Source organism: Euleptes europaea, chromosome 10, assembly GCF_029931775.1.
Source record: "Euleptes europaea isolate rEulEur1 chromosome 10, rEulEur1.hap1, whole genome shotgun sequence".
NCBI lineage: Eukaryota > Metazoa > Chordata > Lepidosauria > Squamata > Sphaerodactylidae > Euleptes > Euleptes europaea.
Window position 1 is genome coordinate 73149549 of NC_079321.1, and position 27714 is coordinate 73177262.

The window sequence follows — 27714 nt, forward strand, 5'->3', positions numbered from 1 at the left end:
TGGATTCCCTGCCCCCCCCCAATCCTGTCTATCATTAAAGGGCTATGGGTTCCACACCTATAGAAAATAGAGGGAAGCTTTGAGGAAAGCGCTGCCTTGCCCCCCCCCCAATTTGGAATCTGACTGTTCCAAAAGCAGAACAGAGTGAGGGTGGGAGAAAAATGGAGAAGACCAGAGGGACTGGTGCTTGTTTTTTGGCTGGGGCTGGTTTTTTGGCTGGTGCACGAGGTAATCTGCTGGGCGGAGTTGGGGCAGAGCTGGGGGCAGCTTGCTGCTGGTTAACCCCTTATCCGTCACATCTCGAATCAACCAAAAAGAACTGAAGCATAGCATAAGTATTAACATAACACATTAAGCGGTGTAAAAATTAAATAACCGAATCCTACTTATAATAGGCTATACACAGTAGTACAGACCATAGTCCCTAATCCATTTGTAAACCATTTTGTACAGTGCAGCCCTATTACCTATGCAGAAAGGCTCTCTTGAATAATTAAGTTTGGAATAGTTTGTAGCAAGCCAGGAGGAATGGCCTACCTGACATTCTCAGGTAGGCCATTCCTTAATGTAGGAGCCACAGTGGAGAAAGCATGTGTACAGGCAGCTGTTGATTTGCCCATTTGCAAGTTGACACCTGCAGAAGGACTTGCTCAGATAAGTGAAGCTTTTGGGGTGGAGCAAAGGGGGAAAGGTGCTCCTGCAGATAAGAGGATCCAAAGCTCTAAAGAGTTTTGTATGTTATAGTGATAGCCAATACCTTAAATTGAGCCTGATAACAAATGGCAGCCAATGGAGTCTGCAGAATGGGAGAAATATACATAATCCATCTAGTGCTAACATAATAGCCAAGCTGCAGCATTCTACACAAGTGGGAGCTTCCTAGGTAATTTTGAGGGGAGACCAATGTACAGTGCATTACACTAGTCTAGTCTCAATGTTACTGTGGCATGGATCCACTTACCAGATCAGCCATATTATGGGCTAGGCTGAGCTGGAAGAAATACTTTTTTGCAGCTGCATTAACTTGCTTCAACACTAATAAGATTGGATCCGGGATAACCCCAAGGCTTTTAACTGAGTCAGCAAGGGTTCATTGAACTCCATCAAAAGTGGTGAGAACAATGTCCTTCAAGATCTCCAACCAGCATTACCACTGGATTTTCAGGGTGTAGCTTCAATTTGTTCACTTTTAGCCAGTCAATCACAGCAGCCAAGCATTTATTTAGGACCCCTATCACATCACCAGGAAATTTGGATGATATATAGAACTGCTGATAATCATAGGTTACTGGAACACAAAAGTAGGAAACAAAGTAGAATCAAATATCGATGGAAGATTTGGCTAGCAGCATGAAATGAAGCAGGAGAGCTACAGAATTCTGTGAAGACAACAATTTGTTCATTGTGAACATGTTTCACACAACTGAGCAGACAATTGTATATGTGGACATCATCAGATGGCCAATATAGAAATCAAACAGATTACATAATTGGAAGCAGATGATGGAGAAGCTCTATTCTCTCTGCTAAAACAAGGCCAGGAGCTGATTGTGGTATAGACCATGAATTGTTAATATTGAAAATTAGAATACAGCTGAAGAAAAACACCAAAACATTTATAGGGCAAAATACAATCTAAACCACATTCCTGAAGAGTCTAAAGACCAGGTAAAGAACAGATTTGCATACCTACGTTCAAGTGAATATGGGCCAGAAGAACTATGAGTTGAAACCAGAGATATTATCAAGGAAGAATGTGCAAAAGCTCTCCTTGTAGCCAAAAAAAATGAAAAGCCTTGATGGACGACTGTTGAAACTCTTAAAATTACTAAAGATAGATGAGAAGCAAAAGTAAAAGCAGAAAATAGTGAACACTTGAAATGACTACTGATCAAGGTTAAAGCAAAAATTGTCAAAGCAGGACTACAGCTGAACATCAAGAAGACAAAAATAATGACAACTGTGGATAATAATTGTTATGCCATTAAAGGTCTATGATGATGACAACTGTGGAATTGCACAACTTTAAAGGTTAATGATGAAAAAACTGAAATTGTTCAAGATATTCCTTGGCTCAATCATCAACTAAAAGGGAGACTGCAACCTAGAAATCTGAAGGAGATTGAGGCTGGGAAGAGAAGTCCTGAAGGAGCTAGAAAAGATCCTTAATTGTAAAGATATGTTGCTGGCAACTAAAATCAATATAATTCATACCATAGCATTTCCCATTGCTATGTATGGGTGTGAAAGTTGGACAATGAAGAAAGCTTACAGGAAGAAAGTTGTTTAATTTGAAATGTGGTGTTGGAGGAAAGTTTTATGGATACTGTGGACCACCAATAAGATAAATAAGTGAGTTCTAGAGCAAATCAACCTTGAACTCTCCCTAGAAGCTAAAATTCTAAACGAAGGTTGTTGAACTTCGGTCACATTATGAGAAGCTAAGAGTCACTGGAAAAGACAATAAAGCTAGGAAAAGTTGAAGGCAGCAGGAAAAGAGGAAGAACCAATATTGACTTAATCAAGGAAGCCATGCCCCTCATTTTGCAAGACCTGAGCAAGGATGTTAATGATAGGATGTATTGGAAGTTAATAATTCATAAAGGTAAAGGTTAATGATGAAAAAACTGAAATTGTTCAAGATATTCCTTGGCTCAATCATCAACCAAAAGGGAGACTGCAACCTAGAAATCTGAAGGCGATTGAGGCTGGGAAGAGAAGTCCTGAAGGAGCTAGCAAGCACCGGGTCCTTACTGACCCATGGAGTGACGTCACATCCCGACATTTACTAAGCAGACTATGTTTATGGGATGGTTTGAGTTATAATCACTTGTATAAATTAGCAATTGCAAATGAGAAATAACCTTCTTCCTTTTTCCTCTGGGAGAGGTGTCACTCTAAAGAGAGCCAGCATGGTGTAGTGATTAACAGTATTGGTTTGGAGCGGTGGACTGATCTGGAGAACCGGGTTTGATTCCCCACTCCTCCAAATGAGAGGCGGAGGCTAATCTAGTGAACTGGATTTGTTTCCCCACTGCTACACCTGAAGCCAGCTGGGTGACCTTGGGCTAGTCACACTCTCTCAGCCCCACCTACCACACAGGGTGTCTGTTGTGGGGAGGGGAAGGTAAGGTGATTGTAAGCCAGTTTGAGTCTTCCTTAAGTGGTAGAGAAAGTCAGCATATAAAAACCAACTCTTCTTAAACTTATGAGGTGCCGTGTAAACAAAATATTTCTCAAATCTGTATGTATTAATCAATTTTTTCAGTTGATTATTTTTAAAACCCCAAATTCTGTTACTCTTCCATTACTCTAGTAAAATCTTTGCTTCATTGCAAGGATACCTACCACAGCTGTGTAAGGCAGCTGTGAAGGACGGTTTCAAGTTCCACCCTCAAGAAGCCTCAGACAATCACTTTCAGTTGACTTGAATGTTGAAAAGAAAAAGAAAAGAAATGGAGTTTGGCAGTTTAACTGCTGGCTAACTGACAGAGTTGGGGAGGTTGGATTTTGGTGGGAAAGGGTTAGGAGGTTTGCTGGTTAGGCAGAAAGCGCATTAGGGAGTTTAGGTATTTTGGATAGGCAGGATTTCAGTGCTGTTCTGGTCAGAAACAGTTAATTAGGGTAAGCCTGTCTATGTTATAAAGGTTTGGGTACTGTTAATGTCAAAAATAGTTAAAAGTTAACAAACTTTCTGTTCCATATTTTAAGTCATAATTAGTCATAGAATCATAGAGTTGGAAGGGACCACCAGGGTCATCAAGTCCAACCCCCTGCACAATGCAGGAAATTCACAACTACCTCCCCCACACACACCTAGTGACCAGAAGATGGCCAAGATGCCCTCCCTCTCATGATCTGCCTAAGGTCACACAATCAGCATTGCTGACAGATGGCCATCAAACCTCTTCTTAAAAACCTCCAGGGAAGGAGAGCTTACCACCTCCCGAGGAAGCCTGTTCCACCGAGGAACCGCTCTGTTAGAAAATTCTTCCTAATGTCTAGACGGAAACTCTTTTGATTTAATTTCAACCCGTTGCTCCTGGTCTGACCTTCTTGGGCAACAGAAAACAACTCGGCACCATTCTCAATACGACAGCCCCTCAAGTACTTGAACATGGTTATCATATCCCCTCTCAGTCTTCTCCTCTGCAGGCTAAACATACCCAGCTCCTTCAACCTTTCCCCATAGGACTTGGTCTCCAGACCCCTCACCATCTTTGTTGCCCTCCTCTGGACACGTTCCAACTTGTCTACATCTTTGTTATATTGTGGTGCCCAAAACTGAACACAGTACTCTAGTTGAGGTCTAACCAGAGCGGAGTAAAGCGATACCATCACTTCGCGTGATCTGGACATTATACTTCTGTTGAGGCAGCCCAAGACTGCATTTGCCTTTTTAGCTACCGCATCACACTGCTGACTCATGTTCAGTGTTTGGTCTACTAAGACCCCAAGATCCTTTTCACACACACTACTGCTCAGACAAGTCTCCCCCAACCTATAATTATGCATTTGACTTTTTCCTACCTAAATGCAGAACTTTACATTTGTCTTTGTTGAAGTGCATTTTATTAGTTCTAGCCCACTTCTCCAGCCTGTCAAGATCATCCTGCATCTTGGCTCTGTCTTCTACCGTATTTGCTACCCCTCCCAATTTAGTATCATTTGCAAATTTAATAAGCATCCCTCTATTCCTTCATCCTAATCATTTATAAAGATGTTGAACAATACAGGGCCCAGCACAGATCCCTGAGGAACTCCACTAGTCACTTCTCTCTAAGTGGATGAGGAACCATTAACTAGCACTCTTTGGGTACGATCTGTCAACCAGCTGCTTGTACCTCCACTTGTTCAGATTCCTTACTCTCCTGCTCCTGTTGCTCGCTAAAAGAGCTTCATGAGTTCTGTCCATGAACTCTTCACCTTGCTTTAAAAAATGGAGTGTGGACAAGCATGCCTCAAGACCCTGTATCTTCTCCTCCAGCAGGGCTACCAACTTACACTTGCTGCAAGTGTAATTAATGTTACCCTCAGGTAAAAAGACAAACATGCCACAGACCTTGCATGTTACTGCCTCAGCTCCCTCACTAGCCACAGTGCTGTGATGAATTGCTGAAGTTTCTTCCCTAGGCTACTCTGATAGTTCCCCTGATAAACCTTCTTTCAAGGCTCCCTCCTTGAAGAAGAAGAAACACTCAGCACAAAAAAAAATTATTACAGGGCCCCCAGGCCAGACCCCCAGGCTACGGCTCACGCCTCTGGCAAGCAGACCCTGTTTAAATACTTTCAGCCCCACCCCTCAGCAATCAACAGCACAGCAATCACCTTCAGCTCCTCCTCTGTCTCTCTCCCAGTCAAATAAAAGCGACCTGGACTCACCCAGGTCGGTCATTGGGATCCCCTCAGGTTGGCTCCGGGGGGAAGTCATGCAGGAGGAAGCGGAGCATCGCCTCTCTCGCCCTTCCCACTCAGGCTTTCGGCCGTCTTCCCGTGGCCCTGCCCAGCCTAGGGCGCGGGGTGGGCACCGGGGAGTGACGTCATGGCGATGTTTCTTGCTCTCCCCGCCCCTCCCTGTGCCTATTTCTGGGTACACCCCCCAGTCACAGGCCTCCTCGTGACCCGGCGGCAGCGAGTCCCACCCACCCTTCCCTTTTTTTCCATTCTTGCCAATTTATTTCATCCCAGCTTGGGCAGTTTTGGCATTGGAACTGATCCAAATTGGGAAGAGGTGCCTTTCCTTCCCATTTTTGGGGACCCCCATAAGTGGTCTTGGGATGGAGTACATCATCGTTGCCCAGCTCAGGGGCGGGGTTTTGGGTACTCCACTCCCAGGTGGCATTGGGTTCACCCAGAGATTTGTGTCCTGGTGGGGGTCATCTAAGCGCTACTCCGGTTTTCTGTCCCAACATGCGGTTTGGGGCTGTTTTATCGATGCTTTCGATACATCAGATAACAGGGTGGTTATCCGATCCTTGGATCCGTTCCTATGCTCCACCAATGCTCCATCTGTTGTAATCAATAAAAGCTGTGGCCATTTGTTTTCCCAAAGAAATAAGTGTCTCTGTGTTTATTGGTTTACCTTTCCCCGGGTAGCCGTTTGCCCATGGGATCACAACAAGAAAGCAGCTTCCTAACTGTTAAGTTTCTCAAGCTCCAGCTCTTCAGTAACTTTGATACTATAGTACTGAAAGGGCTGGAGAAAAGGAAAACAAAGATACAGCCAAGCCACAAGTAGCACTGAAATAAACCTGTTTCTTAGTTGTTTTCATCAAGCCTACTGAGTGGTTCCTTCAAGTTCTCTCAACCCTTCTGGGTGGCACCCTGAGTCCAGGCATTGCCCTCATTGAGCACTAGAAGCTTTAGCACTCACAGAAGCCTCACTTGTAAAAAATAGAAATATATGAAAGAAAAACCAAAAGTTGTGAAAGCACTGCAACTTGCAGCTGATTTTGTTCAGTTTAGGAATTAAATCACATCAGTTGCCAGAGAAGAGGCACATATCCCCAGGGACATGATTGGATCATTAAATTGGTTAACTTGTGTAAAGCAGTGCTTATATTTGTCCCAATTTTGTGCCTGCACAGTAAGTAGTAAACATCTTTTAACTGAGCAACATCAACTAGATTGCATTGCTTACATTTTGCACTTAAATAGTCAGAGGTTTCTACTGGATAGCCCAGATATCTATTGGATAGCCTGGATAGCCCAGGCTAGCCTGATCTTATCAGACCTCAGAAGCTAAGTAGGGTTGACCCTGGCAAGTATTTGGATGGGAGACCTCCAAGGAATACAGGGTTGTGACGCAGAGGCAGGCAATGGCAAACCACCTCTGAACATCTCTTGCCTTGAAAACCCCACCAGGGATCACCATAAGTCAGCTATGACTTGACAGCAAACACACCAGAGATAGAGATAGTATTCAACGATATTTGAACACACTGGAAAAGGGGGCAGATGTGAACAAGATGCAATTCAACAAGGATAAGTGCAGAGTTCTACATCTGAGTAACAAAAATGAGGGCCATGCATACTGGATGGGGGATATACTTCTGGGTAGCAGCGGGTGTGAAGAAGATCTTGGGGTACGGGTGGACCGTAAGTTAAATATGAGCAGCAAGTGTGATGCAGTGACAAAAAAAGCTAATGCAATCTTGGGGTGCATCAACAGAGGCACAACATCCAAATCACTGTCCACTGCACTGGAGAGACCACACCTGAAGTATTGTGTGCAGTTCTGGAGGCCTTACTTCAAAAGTGATGTGGACAGAATTGAGTGGGTGCAGAGGAGAGTGACTAAGATGATCAGAGGCCCGGAGACCAAGTCCTATGAAGAAAGGCTGAGAGAGTAGGGAATGTCACATAGAGGAGGGCGGGGAGCTGTTCCTATTGGCAACAGAGGATAGGACTCACAATAATGGGTTTAAATTGTGGACAGAAAGGTACTGGCTCGATATTATATGGAAAAATTTACAGTAAGAGTTATTCAACAGTGGAACCCCCAGCTACCTTTGGAGGTGGTGAGCTCCCCATTACTGGAAGTCTTTAACCAGAGGCTGGACAAACACTTGTCAGAGATGCTCTAGGCTGATCCTGCACTGAGCAGGGGGTTGGACTAAATGGCCTGTATGACTCCTTCCAACTCTATGATCTCTCACCGGCAGTGGTACAGTCCCTTCTGCAATCACCAGTAATATTTCACCTCACTCTGTTGCACATCTAGACCAGCCCCAAGATGATTTGCTTCAGTAGAAAGTTGAAATGTATTCTACGTTCTAATTGAAAATAATGGGCACTTCCATATGTTTCAATGAAATCTTCTCAAATTAAAATGAATGGAAGTTTTTCTAAGGCAGTGTTTGCTGGATCCTATCCATTACAAGAAATTTTCCACTGCACCTGAGTAACAGGTATCTAGCAGCTTCTCCAGAGTCAATCATCATGCTTAGTGTTTTATCAATGGGCGATATTTCAATGGAAAGTTAAGGTTATTCAATCCAATATAAGATATTTGTGCAAGTTTTCAGTGCAGGTTTGTTTTGCAGTTCTGCACAAACATACAAAATACAAGTATGATAAACTAAGTAGAAATAATTACCTTTTGGTGGAGGCTTTTTTTCAATTTTCTCATGTTTCTCAGTCTTGTCTATCTGGAACTCTGGAAGCAATACCATTTAAATTAGTAGAAGAAAAACTATTGCCATACGAGGGTGGCAAAGAAAGTACATTACAAACACGCTGATGCTAAGCTAATGATTTAAATCTCTGAAATATTAATAAAATATATTGCCTGTATATGGCATTGATCGTGATGTGTTACTATTTTCAAAATGAATTATTTTTCTTTTCATTTTGTGATTTTGTTAATAATATGAGATGAAAACCATTAAACAACCCCCTTAAAGATTTTAATAGGTGTTATTTAATATCCTTTGACTTCCCTCACAATTTCTGCAATGTTTTCCTTGAAGCAGTACATCTAGATTGGTTTATAATTAGGAGATACATTGCTAGAAGTTCTGTCCATGAACTTGTTGCTGGATACTGTTGCGCTTATCTCAGTGCTGGGACAGTACCATGAAGGGAACAAAGTACACAGGGAGCTACTAACATCCTAAGGGATACCTATGCTGTAGGACATTCTTTACCTGGAACATCAGTGCTGAACAAACACAAGAAAACCAACGTGATAAGCTTGCATGCACTGCTAACCTAAGCAGAGTTACACTCGTAAGACCACTGACAGTTTACTAAATCCTACAGGGTATTATCACAACTATTCTGTAGTAGTAGTAGTAGTAGTAGTAGTAGCAGCAGCAGCAGCAGCAGCAGCAGCAGCAGTAGTATTTGTTGTTCTTGTATAATATTATTGTGATTACTGTGTAAGAATTCCCTAGATTATATTTCAGCAAGTAAAACCATCACTAACAAAGAGAGACTGTGCCATGATAACAACAAATTAGGAGAGAGCCAGTCTGTGATCATGATTTCACACAAACAAGTAATCACATGATTGCTGGACCAATTTCGGAACTGGAGCTGCATCGGCTCAAGCAGCTGTCCCCAACGTGAGACCTGTGGGCACCATGGCACCCACCAACACCTTTCTGGGCACCCATCAAGTGTTTTTAGAAAGTGGGTGGGTCAGGTGGGGCTCTTACTCAGAAGGGCTCCTGGAAATAAGATTAAAATAATGTTGTTGCAGCTGCTGCTGCTACCACAGTGTTGGTTTTATTCTCCCTCTTTCCTCCTTCCCAACATATTTTTTAAATTACCTCCCTTCTCCCCTGTACTTGGGCTTCCTTCGTGTGTGTGCCATTTTATGGTTGTGCCCACCACCCTGTGTAAGAATTCCAAAGGTGCCCACATGCTTAAAAAGTTTAGGGACCCCGGAGTTAAAGAAATGAATAGAATATCCATATTTTAATGTTTATAAAAGTGAGTGCAAGAAGCAATTATCTCATAAACTTGTTAAGTATCCAAAATTTGTATATTATGAACACATCTCCTGCTGAAAAATGCATGATATTCAACTACTCACCAACATCCTACATTAATACAATAAAGATAAAAATCAAGTTGAATTATTAAATTGAAGGCCCTCTCTGTAACACAGAATGTTCCCAATGGTATCTCTCTTTCCACACTCAAGCATGACCATGTAAAACTCCATAATGAGGCAATGTGTGGAATGAGAAGGGGAGGAACTCTAAATGCTGTGACTTGGGATGCTGAGAGGGGATGAGAAGCAGGGGACCAAAGTGGGTGACAAAAGTAGGAGGTGGCAATCACAGCTGCTCATATGATCAAGGGGAGCGATCAAGGATAGTACCCCTTGCTGAGTCACAGCCTATTGAAGACTTAGGGCAAAAACGCATGGTCGCTTTATCCTCCTTTAATCCCTGTTTTAGCCAGGATCGAACGCACATTAAGTGAAACGCCTGTGTTCGATCCTGGCTGAATCCTGGCTGAAACAGGGATTAAAGGAGGATAAAGCAACCATGCGTTTTCGCCCTTAGAATGGTTTAATTCTGTTTAGAATTGCACTGTAAGGATTCCAAATCCCTGAAACAGGGGGTACAACCGTATAGCTAAAGCATCATTTCTATGGAATTAGAAGTAGGCCCAATTCTCAGTGGCTTCCAATGTGTACTATGACATAAAAGAAGCAGAAGACATTGGCAACACCGCTGGAGAAAAGAACAAACCTGGGTCTCCATTCCCTCCCCCACTAAAAAAAATCACCCTCTGGGCTCATCATTACTGTTTCCCATAAAAGAATGCCCACTGTTACAGCCATGTTCATGGATAAAAGCAAGATGCCCTGAAGGATTGTTCACACACAAGAGAGAGGAATTAATCAGATTCTTCAAAGCTCCTTTTCCGATTTTAAAACACATGCCTTATTCTCTATGACAAATACCTTTAATTTTCTACTAGTCATATCATATGTTTTGCTGAGTTGCCAAAGCAGTTGTATTTTAATAGAAAACTTACATGGCCAGTTGAAAGGATGCAATTTATCTCCATCAGAGAGGCATATTTTAATAAATCCGAAATATTATGAATTCACATTCAGAAAACAGACATAACCTAGCAGTAGCAGTGATAATCTCTGTCACCAAGGCAACCATCCTGATTCTTTATAAGATGACAGCACAGTTTATTACATTATTGCGAGAGATTATGTATTTTAAAAGACATATTTCATTGCTAGGTTTTCATTAGCTACCAAGAAACAGAACAGGGGGGAACCCTTTCTAGATTTCTGCTTTTACAGTAGTTTACTATTGTATCTCTTCAGTTGTGGACATCACCTTTTCTGATAATGTGATATGTGAGGATACATATCACCCGTATTAATATAATTCCTGAAGTAAAGTTATTATATCATACACAACTGCCACTGATTCTTTGTGATACCTTCAGGTCAAAGTGGATAATAGCCATTGAAGACAAACTAAATAACCTGGGTTTTACCCCCTAGCACTACTTCAGTTAGGGTGGGATCAAGCTAAGTCAACTATAACCATCGTACCTGCGGGACCGCCTCTCCTGGTGGTCCCTGGCCCGAAGAATGTGCAGCTGTCCTCAACAAAGGCCAGGGCTTTTTTGGCCCTGGCCCCAGCCTGGTGGAATAGTCTTCCTGGTGACATCAGGGCCTTGCGGGACCTTAGGGAATTCCTTAGGGAATTCCGCAGGGCCTGTAAAACGGAGCTATTCCGTCGGGCCGATAATTGAGGACAGCCGCAAGAAGAAGATCCATCTTTACTGGCCTCCCCATCCTGCCCCCTTTTTGAAATCTGGGGGCTGATCAGCTAATATTTGTCGCTGTGGCACCTAGGGTAGTTATGGCCATCTGAGTAGGGTTTTTAATGGTTTTCATTATTATGGTTTTAAGGATGTTTTAGATGTAATCTGTTTTTAATTATTGTTATCCGCCCTGAACCTGGCTCACTGGGGATGAGGGCATGCTATAAATTTGAATAAATAAATAAATAAATAAATAAATAAATAAATAAAGAAAGAAAGAAAGAAAGAAAGAAAGAAAGAAAGAAAGAAACCAAAGGGTTAAAGATATCGAGCAACAAGTAGATTTAACAAGAGTGCCCCTATTTATGGCTCCCCCCACTCCAAATTTATCCATGCATCAGCAGCCTATCTCCATTACTTAGAGATAAACAAATATAGGAGGGCTTTTACCTTGACTAGATGTGCAACCTTACCCTCTGCTATGTTAGAGGGGAAATTTAAGAAGATGTGCAGGGCAGAGAGACTATGCCCTTGTAAATCCGAGGATTTAGAAACCACTGAACATGATCTCCTGAATTGTAACTTTTACACAATACCCTGTTCTAAGTTTATCGAGCCCCTCATACTGAGAATGGGACCCTACAGGGAAAGAGAAAAGATAGAAAAGCTCCTACAAGGAGATAATCCCTCAATCACCTCTCAGGTAGCAAAAAATTGTATGGCAGCAATGAAAATTCGTTGCTACAGAGTAGTCTCTTAATCCAAATGGCAGATGTAACTTGGATGTTATTTATTTTATTATTTTTGTTTTTTTAAGTGATTTAAAACTCAGACTGTAAACCTTTGTCGGTAAGACCATTTTAGTCCATGTATCTTGTTTTATCTGGCCAAGGGCCGCAAATAAACAATCTATCTATATCATACATAACAAAAGCCAACAGCCTATGCATTCAATTTTTGTCCATGCTTTATACACATCAGAATAAGGAATGGGAATGTTATGTTTTCCATGTGGCAAAACAGAAATAATATATTGTTGGTTCTTGTAGGTTATCCAGGCTGTGTAACCGTGGTCTTGGAATTTTCTTTCCTGACGTTTCGCCAGCAACTGTGGCAGGCATCTTCAGAGTAGTAACACTGAAGGACAGTGTCTCTCAGTGTCAAGGGTGTAGGAAGAGTAATATATAGTCAGAAAGGGGTTGGGTTTGAGCTGAGTATTGTCCTGCAAAAGTATTGTCCTGTAAGTATCAAGATAATGTGCTAATGAGGGTATGGTATGTTAATATGGAACCATTGTATCCTGAAGTGATCTGTTAATGTGTGTAATCCAAAGCTAATCTGTATGGCTATTGTTGAATGTTGTCTTTGTCAGTCTGGAGGTTTTTCAGGGCAGGAAGCCAAGCCTTATTCATTCTTAAACTCTCCTCTTTTCTGTTAAAGTTGTGCTGATGTTTATGAATTTCAATGGCTTCTCTGTGCAATCTGACAAAATAGTTGGTAGAATTGTCCAGTCTTTCAGTGTCTTGGAATAAGACCCTGTGTCCTGTTTGTGTCAGTCCATGTTCAGCCACTGCTGATTTCTCAGGTTGGCCAAGTCTGCAGTATCTTTCATGTTCTTTTATCCTTGTTTGTATGCTGCGTTTTGTGGTCCCGATGTAAACTTCTCCACAGCTGCAAGGTATACGATATACTCCTGCAGAGGTGAGGGGGTCTCTTTTGTCTTTTGCTGATCGTAGCAATTGTTGTACTCTGAAGATGCCTGCCACAGTTGCTGGCGAAACGTCAGGAAAGAAAATTCCAAGACCACGGTTACACAGCCCGGATAACCTACAAGAACCAATGAACTCTGACCGTGAAAGCCTTCGACAAGAAATAATATAATTCAGAAAAAAATAGGCATTTTTGGTCACATGTTTAATAGAGCTTAAGGTCTAATCAGTTTCAAAGTGCTTAACTCTGAAGAAGAAAAAAGATATGTCCAGTTCTTGCGATACAGCAGGAGTCTCCAACGTGGTGGCCATGGGCATCATGGCACCCATAGACACTTTTCCTAGCGCTCGCCAAGTGTTTTTAGAAAGTGAGCAGTGCCAAGTGGAGCTTTTGCCCAGCAAGGGTTTTGATTGTAATAGAAGATTTGATTGGCTGTGCAGATTTTTTTAAATGTTGCTTTGGCCGCAGCAGCCACCACTGCACAAGGATCTTTACTGTGTGACTAAAGGTAAGCTGCAGCAGCCATTTTGTGCCACATCCTTCAGCAGTAGGGTTGCCAACTGCCAGGTAGTAGCAGGAGATCTCCTTCTAATTCAACTGATCTCCAGCTGATAGAGATCAGATCACCTGGAGAAAAATGGCCGCTTTGACAATCGAACTCTATGGCATTGAAGCCCCTCCCCAAACCCCACCCTCCTCAGGCTCCGCCCCAAAAACCTCCTCCCAGTGGCGAAGAGGGACCTGGCAACCCTATTCAGCAGGCATTTTATGGCATCTATTTTGTGACTCACCATGATGTGTCAGAATTCTCAAAAAGGTTGGGGAAGCTGGCTATATACAAATATGAAATAGCATAGTTACTCTTTGAGTATTCTGAATTTGTCTATCTATCTATCTGGGTTGCCAGCTCCGGGTTGGAAAACACCTGGAGATTTTTGGGGTGGAGCCTGAGGAGGGTGGGGTTTGTGGAGGGGAGGGACTTCAATGCCATAGAGTCCAATTGCCAAAGCAGCCATTTTCTCCAGGTGCTCTGATCTCTATCGGCTGGAGATCAGTTGTAATAGCAGGAGATATCCAGCCACCACCTGGAGGTTGGCAAGTTTAATCATACTGCTTTCTAAGTATCTCTGGGTGGTATGTACAGCACGTCTCCCTCCATAGGGTTGCCAACCTCCAGGTACTACAAAAACAATGAATCACCCAGTAATGAAAGTATCAAAACAAAGCACAGCACTAGACAAGGTTATAACAAATGCAATTTTATAGAGCACATAAAGAGACTATTATCTAACACCTAACTATACACTATCTAAAGACATGCAACAAGTGAACAACATACAAGGTGGTACTGAATAGTATGTACAATATATACAGAAGGCTAAGTATAGCCAATGATGATCCCATCATTGGTCTACTGCGTTCTTTGTCCCTGTAAATTATTTTACATCGGTAGCACTAGTTGGGATCAGAATTCTAGAACATAAATCACGCATTAGGGCAGGCATTTTGGAAGCACTGCTTGTTCGCTATTATAAAGAAAAAGGCCATGCAGACTCTGTTATTTTTTGTTTTATGGCAGTTTCGTTCTCATCAGTTTGACCATAAAAATGCCCAAAGAATCTTACATCAATATGAATTCCGTTTTAACCCCCACGGGTTAAATACAGAGATGGATTTGTCCTGCTTCTTATGAAATGATGCTGCTTTTCATTGATTCCAGTAATTTAAAAATTAAAAATTAAAACCTCATGCTTGATTTGGATCGAATTGAAAATCTTAGACATACATTTTTTATTATCATTTAATAGCGTTTCCTTTTTAAGAGATGTGATTGCCCCTTTAAGAAGACGGGCGCTTATGACTCATTCTTTACAGCTGTGCTTTGAATCAGGGTTATAGAGAGAGAAGCCTAACATGTTTCTACAGAAGATTTTCTTTCTTTGGAAACACGGGACCCTTATTCGGGGCCTTTGTGAAGGATTTCTGAGACTTGCAAGGTCTGTTTTAATTTTTGTATTTTTATTTTGTAACATTGATAACTTGATATTATATTGTATGAAGACTGTCTACACCTTATAAGAATTATTGGTATATGCTGTCTATAATTTCAGGCTGATGAAGCCGTAGTCGGTGAAACGCAAATTAATACCTGGGAATTGCATCCCTTTCTTGCGGTTCTGAACTTATTGTATGTGGGTCCCACCGGATAAGAGAAGCTTTGCGCTTTAAGAAATCTCAGCTGTTCAGCGAAATGGAAGAGAACTTTTTGTGTGGAAAGACTATCTGAGCCGTTTTGCAGGCTGATCTCTCTGGACAATCTAGTTGTTTAAGTTTTCTGCCTGATTCCGTGTGGGATCATCATTGGCTATACTTAGCCTTCTGTATATATTGTATATCCTATTCAGTATATATTGTACATACTTGTATGTTGTTCACTTGTTGCATGTCTTTAGATAGTGTATTAGTTAGGTGTTAGATAATATTCTCTTTATGTGCTCTATAAAATTGCATTTGTTATAACCTTGTCTAGTGCTGTGCTTTGTTTTGAAACCTCCAGGTACTAGCTGGAGATCTCCTGCTATTACAGCTGATCTTCAGCCAATAGAGATCAGTTCACCTGGAGAAAATGGCCGCTTTGGCAATTGGACTCTATGGCATTGAAGTTCCTCCCCTCCCCAAACGCCTTCTCCTCAGGCTTTGCTCCAAAAACCTCCCGCCGGTTTTGAAGAGGGACCTGGCAACCCTATCCCTCCACCATTGAATCCTCACAACAATGTTCTCAGGTAGGCTAGTATGAGAGGTGTTGATTGGCTATCTGGTCATCAATGAGTTCCATGGCTGAGTGGGAATTCAAAGCCTGTCTCCCCAGTCCTACTTAAACACTCTAAAGGAGACTCATAATGTAATTTGTAAATGCATATTTGTCAAGGAAAGTGTTTCTTTATGTATATATGTCTTGTTGCCTTCATGAGTCACAAAGCAAGGTAGGAACAATCTAGAAGGCATAAATATAGAGAAAGAGCAGGATGGCATTTGTGCTCTAGAGGTTCTCAGTGAGCAGTGTAATAGAAATAATTTCCAACTAACCATTACTTCTCTAACCTCTTTCCTCACTAGAATCATAGAGTTGGAAGGGACCACCAGGGCCATCAAGTCCAATACAGGAAATTCACAACTACCTCCCCCCTCCACACCCCTAATGACCAGAAGATGGCCAAGATGCCCTCCCTCTCATCATCTGCCTAAGGTCACAGAATCAGCATTGCTGACAGAAGCCATCTAACCTCTTCTTAAAAACCTCCAGGGAAGGAGAGCTTACCACCTCCCGAGGAAGCCTGTTCCACTGAGGAACCGCTCTAACTACAGAAGTGCTGCCTCAGTGGGTGGGATGTAACATCTTCTGCAGTCTAATTAGAATGAACTTTTTGTACTTTCATCCACAGATGAACAAGCCTTTATCTCTTTACCTGTGCTCTGGCTTTGAAGTCTCGTAAAATCAATGTCATTATTTGCCGAGCCATCAGACTAGAAACCTGAGAGACAGATCTTGCCTTTTAATATCAGAGGCCAAGTTCCTTGTCCTTTTCCACCCCTTTCCCCACCACATTTTTGCCACCATGACTCTTATCACCTGTGAACTACTGTTTCAACCACCATTTTGAACTAAATTTAACAGTATACTTTTGTTCTTTTTGTTTAAAAAGCTTCATTTGTTTTTGTTTTATACATTCTAATTTTTGCTGCTACGTTCATTTTTGTTTCCATTGGTTTTGATGGAAAGCACTATTTCTGGAGATAACTTCTTTGTTTTACAGCACACTTTGAATTAATTCTGCAGGATTTTACACCTTCTTAAAAGGATAATCTCTGCCAAACTTCAGAAAGAGTATAAAAATGGTTCCAATGTATCAGCTATGACAATAAAGGCTTGTGAATCTTAAAGAGTTTATGCTTTTTTGTGTAGAAAGTCATGTATCAAGTTGAAATGCAGAGAGATGTTTGTTTTCCCCAGGGAATTTGTGTTTGGCAGAAGTGGTAGAGGTGGATAGCTGGCAGCATACTCATCCAGAGACAGGGATGCAGTTGGCCACCCCAAAACTATAGGGATTTTACAGTGTACAGCAGTTTATATTTCACACATTCATGCAGCCAGACAGAGTTAGAGAGGGCACAGAGACAGACAAAGCTATGCCTGCAACCCAGGAATCCGTGAAGCAGTGCGTATCAGGCAGAAGGTAGCATTTGGCACCTCAAGCAGTATTGAAGAGCACACAGAAAATCAGGCAACAAGGCAGAGTGGGTGTGTACACTTCAACAAGTGTCACAAGCATACACAAACCCATAATTTGTATTTATTGTAATCAATAACATACACACAAAGAAAGAGAGCCTTAAAGTAACCACTGGGCCAGCAATGATTGGTGGCAACACTGGGGAAAAAATACCAGTATACTTATTTTCTAGTGCAAGATCTTTGTGACTCTCTTGATTGGACAGCATCATACTAGTCAGTTTGATACCTCTTGAGCTAATCTGACTCCTCCCATCTCTCTCTGATCTCACTGAATTGTTTACACCAGATGCCTGGGATATCAATTAAAAAAGGCATTCATTGGTTCATATTTTTGTTTTGTTATTCTACATATGTGAGGCTTTTTCAGTCCATTCTTTCACTAGTTTAGAAAAATGCAAATCCCTATTTAAGAAATAGCTAAAGTATGTATAATGAATTCAACAATAAAGAAGAAGAGTTTGTTTTTAGATTCCGACTTTTTCTACCACTTAAGGGAGAATCAAACCAGCTTATAATCACCTTCCCTCTCCCCCCCCCCACAACAGACACCCTATGAGGTAGGTGGGGCTGAGAGAGTGTGTCTAGCTCAAGGCCACCCAGCTGGCTTTGTGTGTAGGAGTGGGGAAACAAATCCAGTTTACCAGATGAGCCTCCGCCGCTCATGTGGAGGAGTGGGGAATCAAACCCGGTTCTCCAGATCAGATTCCACCGCTCCAAACCACCGCTCCTAACCACTACACCACACTGGTGTAGTCTTTCGTCAGTCAATCACCATGCCTTAGTACAAATGCTGCAAGGAAGGGCCTTGACTATATTCATATGTGCAGAGCTATTCTAGTGTAATGGTTAGAGTGGTGGGCTAGGATCCAGACTCTAAATACCCACACAGGGGTGAAATCACTGCTGGTCTTGATCCACTCACTCTCTCATAGAGTTGCTGTGTGGAAAAATGTTGCACTTTGGAGAAAGGATAGCATAAAAAGGAACAAAAATTGGATGTTTGTGTGCATGCTTGAAATGAATATGAATATTTGTTGAATGTATACAGTTGTATGTACACTGCTCAAGTTATATAGACTGGAGGTTGCATGTATGAAACACATAGCAGCCTTAGAAGAAGAAAGCACATTTTAAGGGGGGGGGACTGTAAAGGTACACTAGGGGGGGGAAAGGAAAGAGTGGAGGAAGATCTAAAAGAAAGAAATAGAGATGGAGGGACTAGAAGGAATTTAAAAAATGAGAAAAAACGACCCTTTTCTGCCTTTGAAAGTATAGCTATGAAGCCTGCTAAGAATCATAATTACCAAAGAAGTCTATTCAGCCGGGTGTACAATAAGTAACTTGCACTCCCTGAAGGTTCATACGAGAATCTTTCATATTCACTGAAGAGAGAGCAATTTAAACCATAGCAAACGATCGGGGAGGAAGCTTTAACAGACAAACACATATTTATTTATTTACTTCATTTATAGCCCCACCTTTCTCCCCTGTGGGGATCCAAAGTGGCTTACATCCTTTTCTTCTCCATTTTATCCTCACAAAAGCACTGTGAGGTGGGACGGGCTGAGAGTGTGTGACTAGCCCAAAGTTACACAGCAAGCTTCCATGGTGGAGTGAAAATTCAAACCTCGGTCTCCCAGATCCAACACTCTGACCACCTGCAACATGCTGGCTCTGTGTGGCAACACTCCAATACAGCAAGTCAAAGAAGAAGAAGAACAGATAAACAAGTTCTTACAAGCAAATAATGTTAAAATGGAATGACTCAGAAGCAAAGGAAAGCCCGACCTGCTGCTAGTGTCTTTACTGCAAGATGTCATCCTCCTTTTGCCTCCATTTATTTATTGATTCAAAACATTTAGAAACCTACCAAGGAAACTAGGATGCTAGGCCGGTAAAAAAGGTAAAACCAGTAAATCATTTTAAAAGCATCAAAAAATAACTTGCACTGCTGCGCCAGGCAGTAAAACTAATTGACTGATTGAAACTTATTATCTTGACAGTCTTCCATGAGGCTCCGCCACACGTTACGGACCCATACCCAAATTACTGGTACTTATGATCAGCGAGATGCTTTTTTTCATTGCTACGTCCTATGAGGCTACTTTTAATACTTTGTGTATTATACTAAAACACTGTAACTATTTCAAAATATTTATGCTGCAGTCCAAAACCCAGCTATTCCTTGTTCTGCAATGCCTTACTTGGATCTATTGAGGTGCAAACAGGCACTTTCAGATCTTAAAAACCAATAGTTCTGTGTTTACCAAGGAGATAGATGAAATGGGCTGATTTTTTTATGATGCATTCAAATACAAATACAATTGCCGGAAGAGAGCAATACAGATTTAGCGTGGATTAGGGCTTTACTGCTGAGAATTTTAAACCATTTTCTCACTGGGGTGGAGCTCCATCAAGGCCCTCAGTGATGAAAATATTAGTGCAGGCTAGTCAAAAGCACCCCTTCTTTCTTGCAGCAGCAGGTGTTTTGATTTGGGAGATATTATTGTTGATTCTTTCTTTGTTGGAAAAAAAAGCCAAAATGAGAGTGCCATGTGAAAGTACTTTTAAGATCAATTTCTATTTTATGTTGTTGGCAAACCGCAAAGAGAGAAAGCCTAGTCTTTCAGCAAAGAATAGCATATCACAAGTATGTAGAGACAATCTCTAACGACTTGGACCACTTGTCAAAAAATTTTCCAAAAAAAGAAAAGAAATAAATCTCCCCAATATGCCCTGCTTTTGAGTTTCTTAGAGGCATCTGGTTGGCCATGTTGGAAACAGAATGCAGTACAAAATAGCAAGGCCCTCAGAAGGGAGATTCAGGGACCCTAGTCGCTCTGGGAAGCACAGCAAAGTACCACTGGTATGTGACTATAAATTCAGTGGCCCTGTAACAGAAGGGGGAAGTGTGACTCTAGGGCAGCCACTATGATTCAGTCAAGCCTGCCTCTCAGGACTGCTATGATAAAAAGAGGAGGTCATGTACTCTAAGGTGATTGGAGAAAGGGAGGAATATAAAAGTGAGGAACATAAAATAATATGGTACCCATAGCCTAGTTACATAACCAGCAAGTCGTGCAATTTATTTTCCTATATTGTTTGGGTTGGGGCTGCATGACATGAGGTGGTACCAGTGGGAGCCCTTGTCTGAGGGTCCGTGGTGGCTCCTGGGAGTCCTGCTAGACAGAAGTTTGGTTTATTCTCATCTTGAAATCCATGATACACTGCTCCTTTGCAATATCTTCCTGCTGAAGTCACTTAAATTTACTTCCCAACAGCTGCACAGGTTTCAGCCTTCCAAGAAACTCAAGACTGGCCCTGGATTCCAAAAAAGGAGCAGAGTTCTCCAAAATGTGCTTACAATAAGGAATATAAATGTTACTATTAATCCAGTTTTTTGGTAGAAAACCACTAGCAGCTCATTCCTGAGCAGAATGACTGTGCCAGTCATAGGAGGCAATGTGGCTGCGCTGCCTCCACAGGAGGTTTCACCCCACACACACTGGGGCTGAAACCTCCTCGCAGGGGGGGGGGGGAAATTCCATGCAACCTTTCATAGGGTTGCACGGGAGATACGCCACCTAAAAGGCGTATCTTGCAAAAATTAAAAAGGGGCGTTCCCAGCACGAAAGGGCTTTGGAGGCTGCCTAAAGGCGGCTCCTCCCCGAGCCCAGCACTGGAATGCCCCGGTAACGCCCTCCCAGGGACGACGCAAGAAAGTGCACCATCCAGATGCTTGTGCGAGGTTGTGCAGGCATCCCTGGGCCATGCTGCCAGAGCAGCGCAGGGAGGACAGTGTCTGGGCCTCTCCGCTGGTGTCCAGGCTGCTCTGCTGGCGGCCGTCCCACTTATGCCGACGTAGCCCCTTTTTTGCCTCCTGAGCTCTTTCGGGCAAAGAGCTCAAGAATGCGCTGTAAGATTCTTGGAAACATTTTTTAAAATTAAAACCTACACTAAGTCGTTTTCCTCACATGTTGTGCTTCCTACCAAGTATATTGTATCCAGCAAGTTTTCATTCCTTTGTTCTCTCTCATCACATCTGTTCAGTACGTTCCTTAAGGTGCAGAAAAGAGTAACCAAAATGATCAGGGGGCTAGGAGCGGTTAAAATGCTTAGGTGTGTTTAGTTGGAAAGAAGGCGGTTAAGGGGAAACATGATAGAAGACTGTAAAACTATGCATAGTATGGAGAGAGTGGACAGGGAGAAGCTTTTCTCTCTCTCTCATAATACCAGAATGTGGGGTCATCTGCTGAAGCTGGGGAGCGAGAGAGTCAAAACAGATAAAAGGAATTATTTCCTTGGCTACTAGTCAAAATGAATTTAGACATGATGCATACCTATTCTCTCTAGTATCAGAGGAGCATGCCTATTATATCAGGTGCTGTGGAACACAGGCAGGATGGGTGCTGCTGCAGTCGTCTTGTTTGTGGGCTTTCTTGAGGCACCTGGTTGGCCACTGTGTGAACAGACTGCTGGACCTGATGGGCCTTGGTCAGATCCAGCATGGCTTTTCTTACGTTCTTAAATTTTCATACAAATACAAACATTCTGTGTACTGTAATCTCAGGGTATTAAGATGTTCAACTCCAGAGTGGAGAAAAAGTTGTACCATTACAGTTTATTGTTTCAACTACATTAGGACTGTACTCTTCCACTGGTGCTGGGGACATCAATTAATTTCTCCCTAAGTCACATTGACCAATAACCAAGATATTTTTTGTCTCCTACTCAGAGCATAGAACTTGGCTTATTTGTGTGAATCTCACAGCCCATTCCTGAAGGGGGGGGGATAGGCAGCAGCCAGGAATGGTGCAGCCGTGCCACCTCCACAGAGGCTTCCTGGCCACCAAAAATAAAATAAAAGGAATTTAACATATAAAAGAAGGAAAATGTCCCCACTGAAAACAGCGAGGTTACAACACCAAAAGGTGTTGTAGCTAACACCACCGTAGTCCACTGTAAGGGGCACTCTGGGAAGGGGCATTCCCAGGGCGAAAGGGATTAGGAGGCTGCCTAAAGGCAGCTTTGCCCCCGGGAATGCCCTGGGAATGCCTCCTGTGAAGCCAGTGCAGGGACTTGTGCCACTGAAATGCTGCCAGGAGGCAGTGCCTGTGCCGGAGCCCCAAGCCATGGTGTGACGTTCCGGCGCCAGCATGGATGCCACCCGTGATGGCATAAGTGCCCCTTATCATGGATTAAATGGGCATTTATTCCAGTGTGGGGTCAGGCCAGCTCCTAAAATGTTTCACCCCCTTCAGGATTGCAGCCTTAGTTAGTTATCTACATTACTTCCTAGCTTGTAGAACATTATGGTCTTGCTTGTCCAAGATAGTTGTTGGTGCAGAGGTAGATGGATGGCCTTATTTTGCAGTAGAGGATACCTTATTTGTCCTTTCCAAGGCTATGTTGTAAACTGAAACAGCATATACTCAGACTGTAAATTCTTAAGTAAACAAATTGTCTTCTTACACTATGTTCACAAAATGGCCATCACAATGTTGCCTGAACCAAAATGTTTTAATCATGGACTACAGTGATGAATAAAAGATAACAGCATTGCAAAGTTTAAGAAGTACTTCAGGGCAATCATTTTGCAATTGTGCGACCCTCCAAAACAAGACTGTGTGTATTTTAACATAAAGTGCTTTGTGTGAAGATTTAAAGGGGAAAAAACTTTTCCAGTGAGAAGAGACAGCAAAAAACCCCATTACAGGCCATGGTAAAAGCTATTCACATACAAAAAAGAGCACACTGCCATATGGAGATATAAAGAGAAAATCAGCTAAAGTCAGAAAGCACTAAATATGCAAATTGGGGTATTCTTTAGAGAGGAGTGAATGGAATAACTAATTACCCAAATGGTCCTAACATCAGCCATGCTGGCAAACTCGGTAAGGCTCACAGGTTCAGGAGAGACTTCCGCTATTCTAGGGCTTGCATTTTAAGTGTTTCTCTAGCTTGACGGAGGATATTTAGATTTAAATAATAAGGTTTTTTTAATTTAAAAAAATTGCCGATTTAACACTTTCCAATGATACACGCTTTGACATATGAAACTATATGAAATGTTGTATTTTATGATTAGTGTTGTTCATAGACAGAATTTCCCCTTTTTCTGAATCATTGAGCTCCTATTGAAATCCACTCAGAGTCTTCTCTCTCTCCCTAGTAAAGGCTGGTTGGCAAAAAGTACCGCTGTCTATAGCAAGGCTGGCAAGAAGTACCTCTCTCTATAGCAAGGCTGGGTGAGCAAGGAATGCTTTCATTCCATTCAAAGGGTTCTGTCACTCTCTGTAGCCTTGTTGAAGCGACTCTCGGCTGTCTATCTAACACTGTAGAGACCTTGAAAATATGCCAAGTCTTACATCATATGTAGTAATGCCGATTCTAGCTAACCTCTAGCTGTTGTGTCCTTAAACCTCTAAACAATCTCATTGACAGCCCAGTGAAAGGTGTCTGAAGTTGCTAGTATAATTAAATGTTTTAGATATATTGAACTGCTAATTGTTGTAATAATATTGTTGTAATAATATTAAACTGTCTAGCTACTAGTCTTTGATGATGGTCAAGGACAGCAGTGACCCTGAAGCTACTTTGACTGCTGTGGTAAGAATTTTCCATATTAGAAATTAGTTTGGCTTAAGAAGAACCATCTTTATACCTTAAATATTATAACCTGTAGCTTAGAAGCCACATGAAGGCCTGACTATGGCTTTTAAGAAGGCAGGCCTCTAGCTGACCCCAGCTTCAACTAGGCTCCAGACCTTAAAGGGTACAGGAGATTGCATTGCTAGAAGTTAGTCAACCAAAACACAAATTATGCCCCAAATTATGCCCCAAATTATGTTTAGGGAAAGCAAGGTCATTTAGACAGGCAGCAAATTGTCTGCTCACGCATGGGGGGAATTGTTTTTGTACACGGGCTGACGGTCGAACAAATAGTTATCAGAGACCCTGGATCTGGGAAACTTATTTTGGAACAGGATATTTTCCAAACAAGATTAGCCATGATTTATGAAAACCCATCTCCTGAAGAATTTGAAAGGAGGTGCCCGGTTCGGACCCCCTTCTCACGGTTTATCCTATAAAAGGCTAGTCAAGCTGCCCAGTCCTTTGTCCTTCTCAAGGAGAGACCAAGGCTCCATAATTTGTGGTTGCCATCTCTGTCTTTTCCTTGGAATGACCCAGAGTACTCTGTTAGCTGTTTGTTTGTATGTCAACTTATGTGTGGGTTTGTTAAATTCTTCTATATATATATTTAGCCAAGTATTGCTTCTTTCTTTCCTTATAAGTCCAATAAAACTGCATGGTTTACTGTTATATGTTTGGTGTGCTGTTTAAGAGTATCTTGGGTGCAAGGTCTATCTTTCCTATCAAACTCTCTGGGCTCTGCTTTTGGTAAGTGAGCAGGCAGAGAACTCCGATCACAAAGAACCGGGAGGTGGGAAAGAGAATTCCCACAACAACTGCTAAATCTTGACTGCTGCTGAGGTTGAAATGCAGTAGTAATTTCTGCTCTCCTACTATTTAATTAATATTGGAGACATATAAATATAGGTGTGGAAGGCAAGGAAGTGAGATCTCTCCAGTCTTTACGTAGACTAGGAGGTTCTCAGAAGATACCTGGTTTGGTATGTATATCTACTTAAAAAGGTAAAGGTCCCCTGTGCAAGCACCGGGTCATTCCTGACCCATGGGGTGACGTCACATCCCAACATTTACTAGGCAGACTTTGTTTACGGGGTGGTTTGCCAGTGCCTTCCCCAGTCATCTTCCCTTTACCCCCAGCAAGCTGGGTACTCATTTTACTGACCTCGGAAGGATGGAAGGCTGAGTCAACCTTGAGCCGGCTCCTGGAACCGACTTCTGTCGGGATTGAACTCAGGTCGTGAGGAGAGCTTGGACTGCTGTACTGCAGTTTACCACTCTGCGCCACTGGGCTCTACTTACGTATATGCTATTCTAGATATTGTGAATCATATTCTTTTAACACAATGTACTTTCACACAGCCCAAATAATGCACTTTCAATCCCCTTTCAATGCACTTTGAAGGTGGATTTTACTGTGTGAACTGGCAAAATCCACTTGCAAACTATCGTTATGGTGCACTGAAAGCGGATTGAAAGTACATTATTTGGGCTGTGTGAAAGTGCCCTATATCAGATCTTTTAACTGTTATATTTTTTTGGATTTTAAGACTGCTTAGTATATAGAACTTGCTTGTATTCTTGTATAATGTTTAAGTCTTTACAATACATACATACACACACATATTGTATTGAAGCTATACAATAAAAAGAGCTTACTTGCGTAAGTTAAATAAGTTGCATCTTGCTTATCGAAATAATATCGAAATAATATAACATACCATATCGAAATAATATAACATACCACTTCTTAGGAAGGAGTCAATTCTAAGAGCATAATCACTGAAAGGCACTGACCTGCATCACCAATAACATAAACATTACCACAATGGTATTAATAAAGAAGCATTGCAGTGAAAGGAGAATAAAACCTGACAATGAGTGGAAGGGAGGGGAAAGTGAAAATATGAATATGTGACACATTTAAGGTTAAATACTGTTTAATCCTGCAGTCTGAATACATGTTTATTTATTTTTCCTTCTAGTTTTAGCCTCTGTAATTTTAGGATATTATCAAGCATTCTAATTTTACCCACATTTAGTATTTAATTAGTTATGCACTTTGATAATCTTGCCATTTTTAGCCATTTTTACCATTTAACCATTTTAATAGCAAGCCTATTTTGTATTGTTTTTATCCTATGCTATTTGTTCCAATTTATTAATGTTTTGGTCACAGACCTTAACAATGTTCAGATTAAAACCATACACAATGTAAAACCCACAACACCCAGAGTTAAATGAATAAAAATTTTAAAATGTTACAGGCAGCTACATATATACATATTTGTTACTGAATTGGATGTTATAGTTCTCCTAAAATTATTCTTTCTGTGTCAGCCTTGGGGTCTACTTTTCTAATTTTCAACAAATTTCTTCCTTAGCTAGGAAGCTAACATGATATAAAAGGCCACACTAAGCTTGATCTTTGGATTAACGTCTGCCATTAAAAAAACTAACTCAGCCCTCAACTGTGTCTAAAACATCTGGGATGTGCTGGGTTAATTTAAAACGAATAGAGTTATAAAATGAGCAACTAAACAAAATGTGAGGGTGATCCTCTATTAAACCTGAGGAGCAAATTTCATTATGCAAATTTGTCTTATTTGATGGTCTATGACTGCAAATAAATTATTGATTGATTGACACGTTTAAGGGGAAATGATAGAAGATGCATTGTTAAATTTTGTTGCGGGGGGGGAGAGATTCACAGTTACCCAAAAGTAGTGGTACTCAGTCCATGGCTTGCAGAGAGCCTCATTCTCAATTATCAGAAACCAAAAGAGCCACATGACTACTTGATGCCTTGTTCACCACCCTACCCAAACACACACACACACACACACACACACAAGAATATAAAAGAAAAGTGTTCTATATGTTACTATAACCATGGCTGCAAGCATGTGTCCTGCAGTTTACCCATCCTTCAGTCCCTCTGGCAGTGGATGTTTCAGGGTGGGAATCACGTGTTGGCAAAAGGCGTCACCAGACAATGGCCTTACCCACTTTCCTGGAACACGGGGTGGGTGCCACATTGAGGAAAGGTGCTCTAAAGAGCCACAGGTCTCATGCCAAAAAGCCACAGGTGGTTCCTGAGCCATAAAGTGAGTATCACTGCCCTAAAGCATTGTGAGGGATTTTAGTTACATATCACTTTTTTCCATAAACATACAAATATCCTAGGCACTTCAGATTTATTAATACAGCATAAGCCAGTAAAAACACATGTATCATTTAGACAAATCCAAGGCACTTATGTACTCAAAAGCAGCTACAAGGAAGAAGTCAAACATGTGATATTTGTGACTTCAAGCAGTCATAAAATTTAGTAAGGGGTTGACTATAGCAAGTCATATTCTACTTCCCAGCACAGCTCTACCATCGCCAGTTTTGTGCTCTGTTCCAAAACTTATATTTGATCATACATCAGCACAAATTGTGATTGCCTTGGAATATGAATTCCGATGTCACAGCGCAATCCTATATCGAACTACTTCAGTCTAAGCCAATTGATTTACATTGGCTTAGACTAGAATAACTCTGCATAGGATTGCACTGACAGTTTTCTTAGTCAGTGGATTGAATTCCACGGATCTGTTCTGCTAATGACAGCTCTTTTCTCTAGTGGAAGGAGCTTTCTGCTGACGCAAGAGGTTCTTTTGCTGAAAAGCTCTTTGTACTGGGAGAAAACACTGTCATTAGTGGTACAGTTCCACAGGCTCCAATCTACTGGTCAGAAGATCAAAAGCTATGGATAGAACTGTATCCATTACTAATTGTCAGAAATTGTGTTTACTTCTCAC

The 27714-nt window shown here is 41.7% G+C and overlaps 1 protein-coding gene across 1 annotated transcript in view; it reads right to left on the reverse strand.

Moving 5' to 3' along the window:
* The window catches only part of TRDN (triadin), a 139123-nt gene that overhangs the window by 53038 nt on the left and 58371 nt on the right, over positions 1-27714 (reverse strand). Inside the window, exon 7 of the mRNA XM_056856720.1 lies at positions 8099-8158. Coding sequence (XP_056712698.1) covers positions 8099-8158 — 60 coding nt within the window. The remainder of the gene's footprint in view (positions 1-8098; positions 8159-27714) is intronic.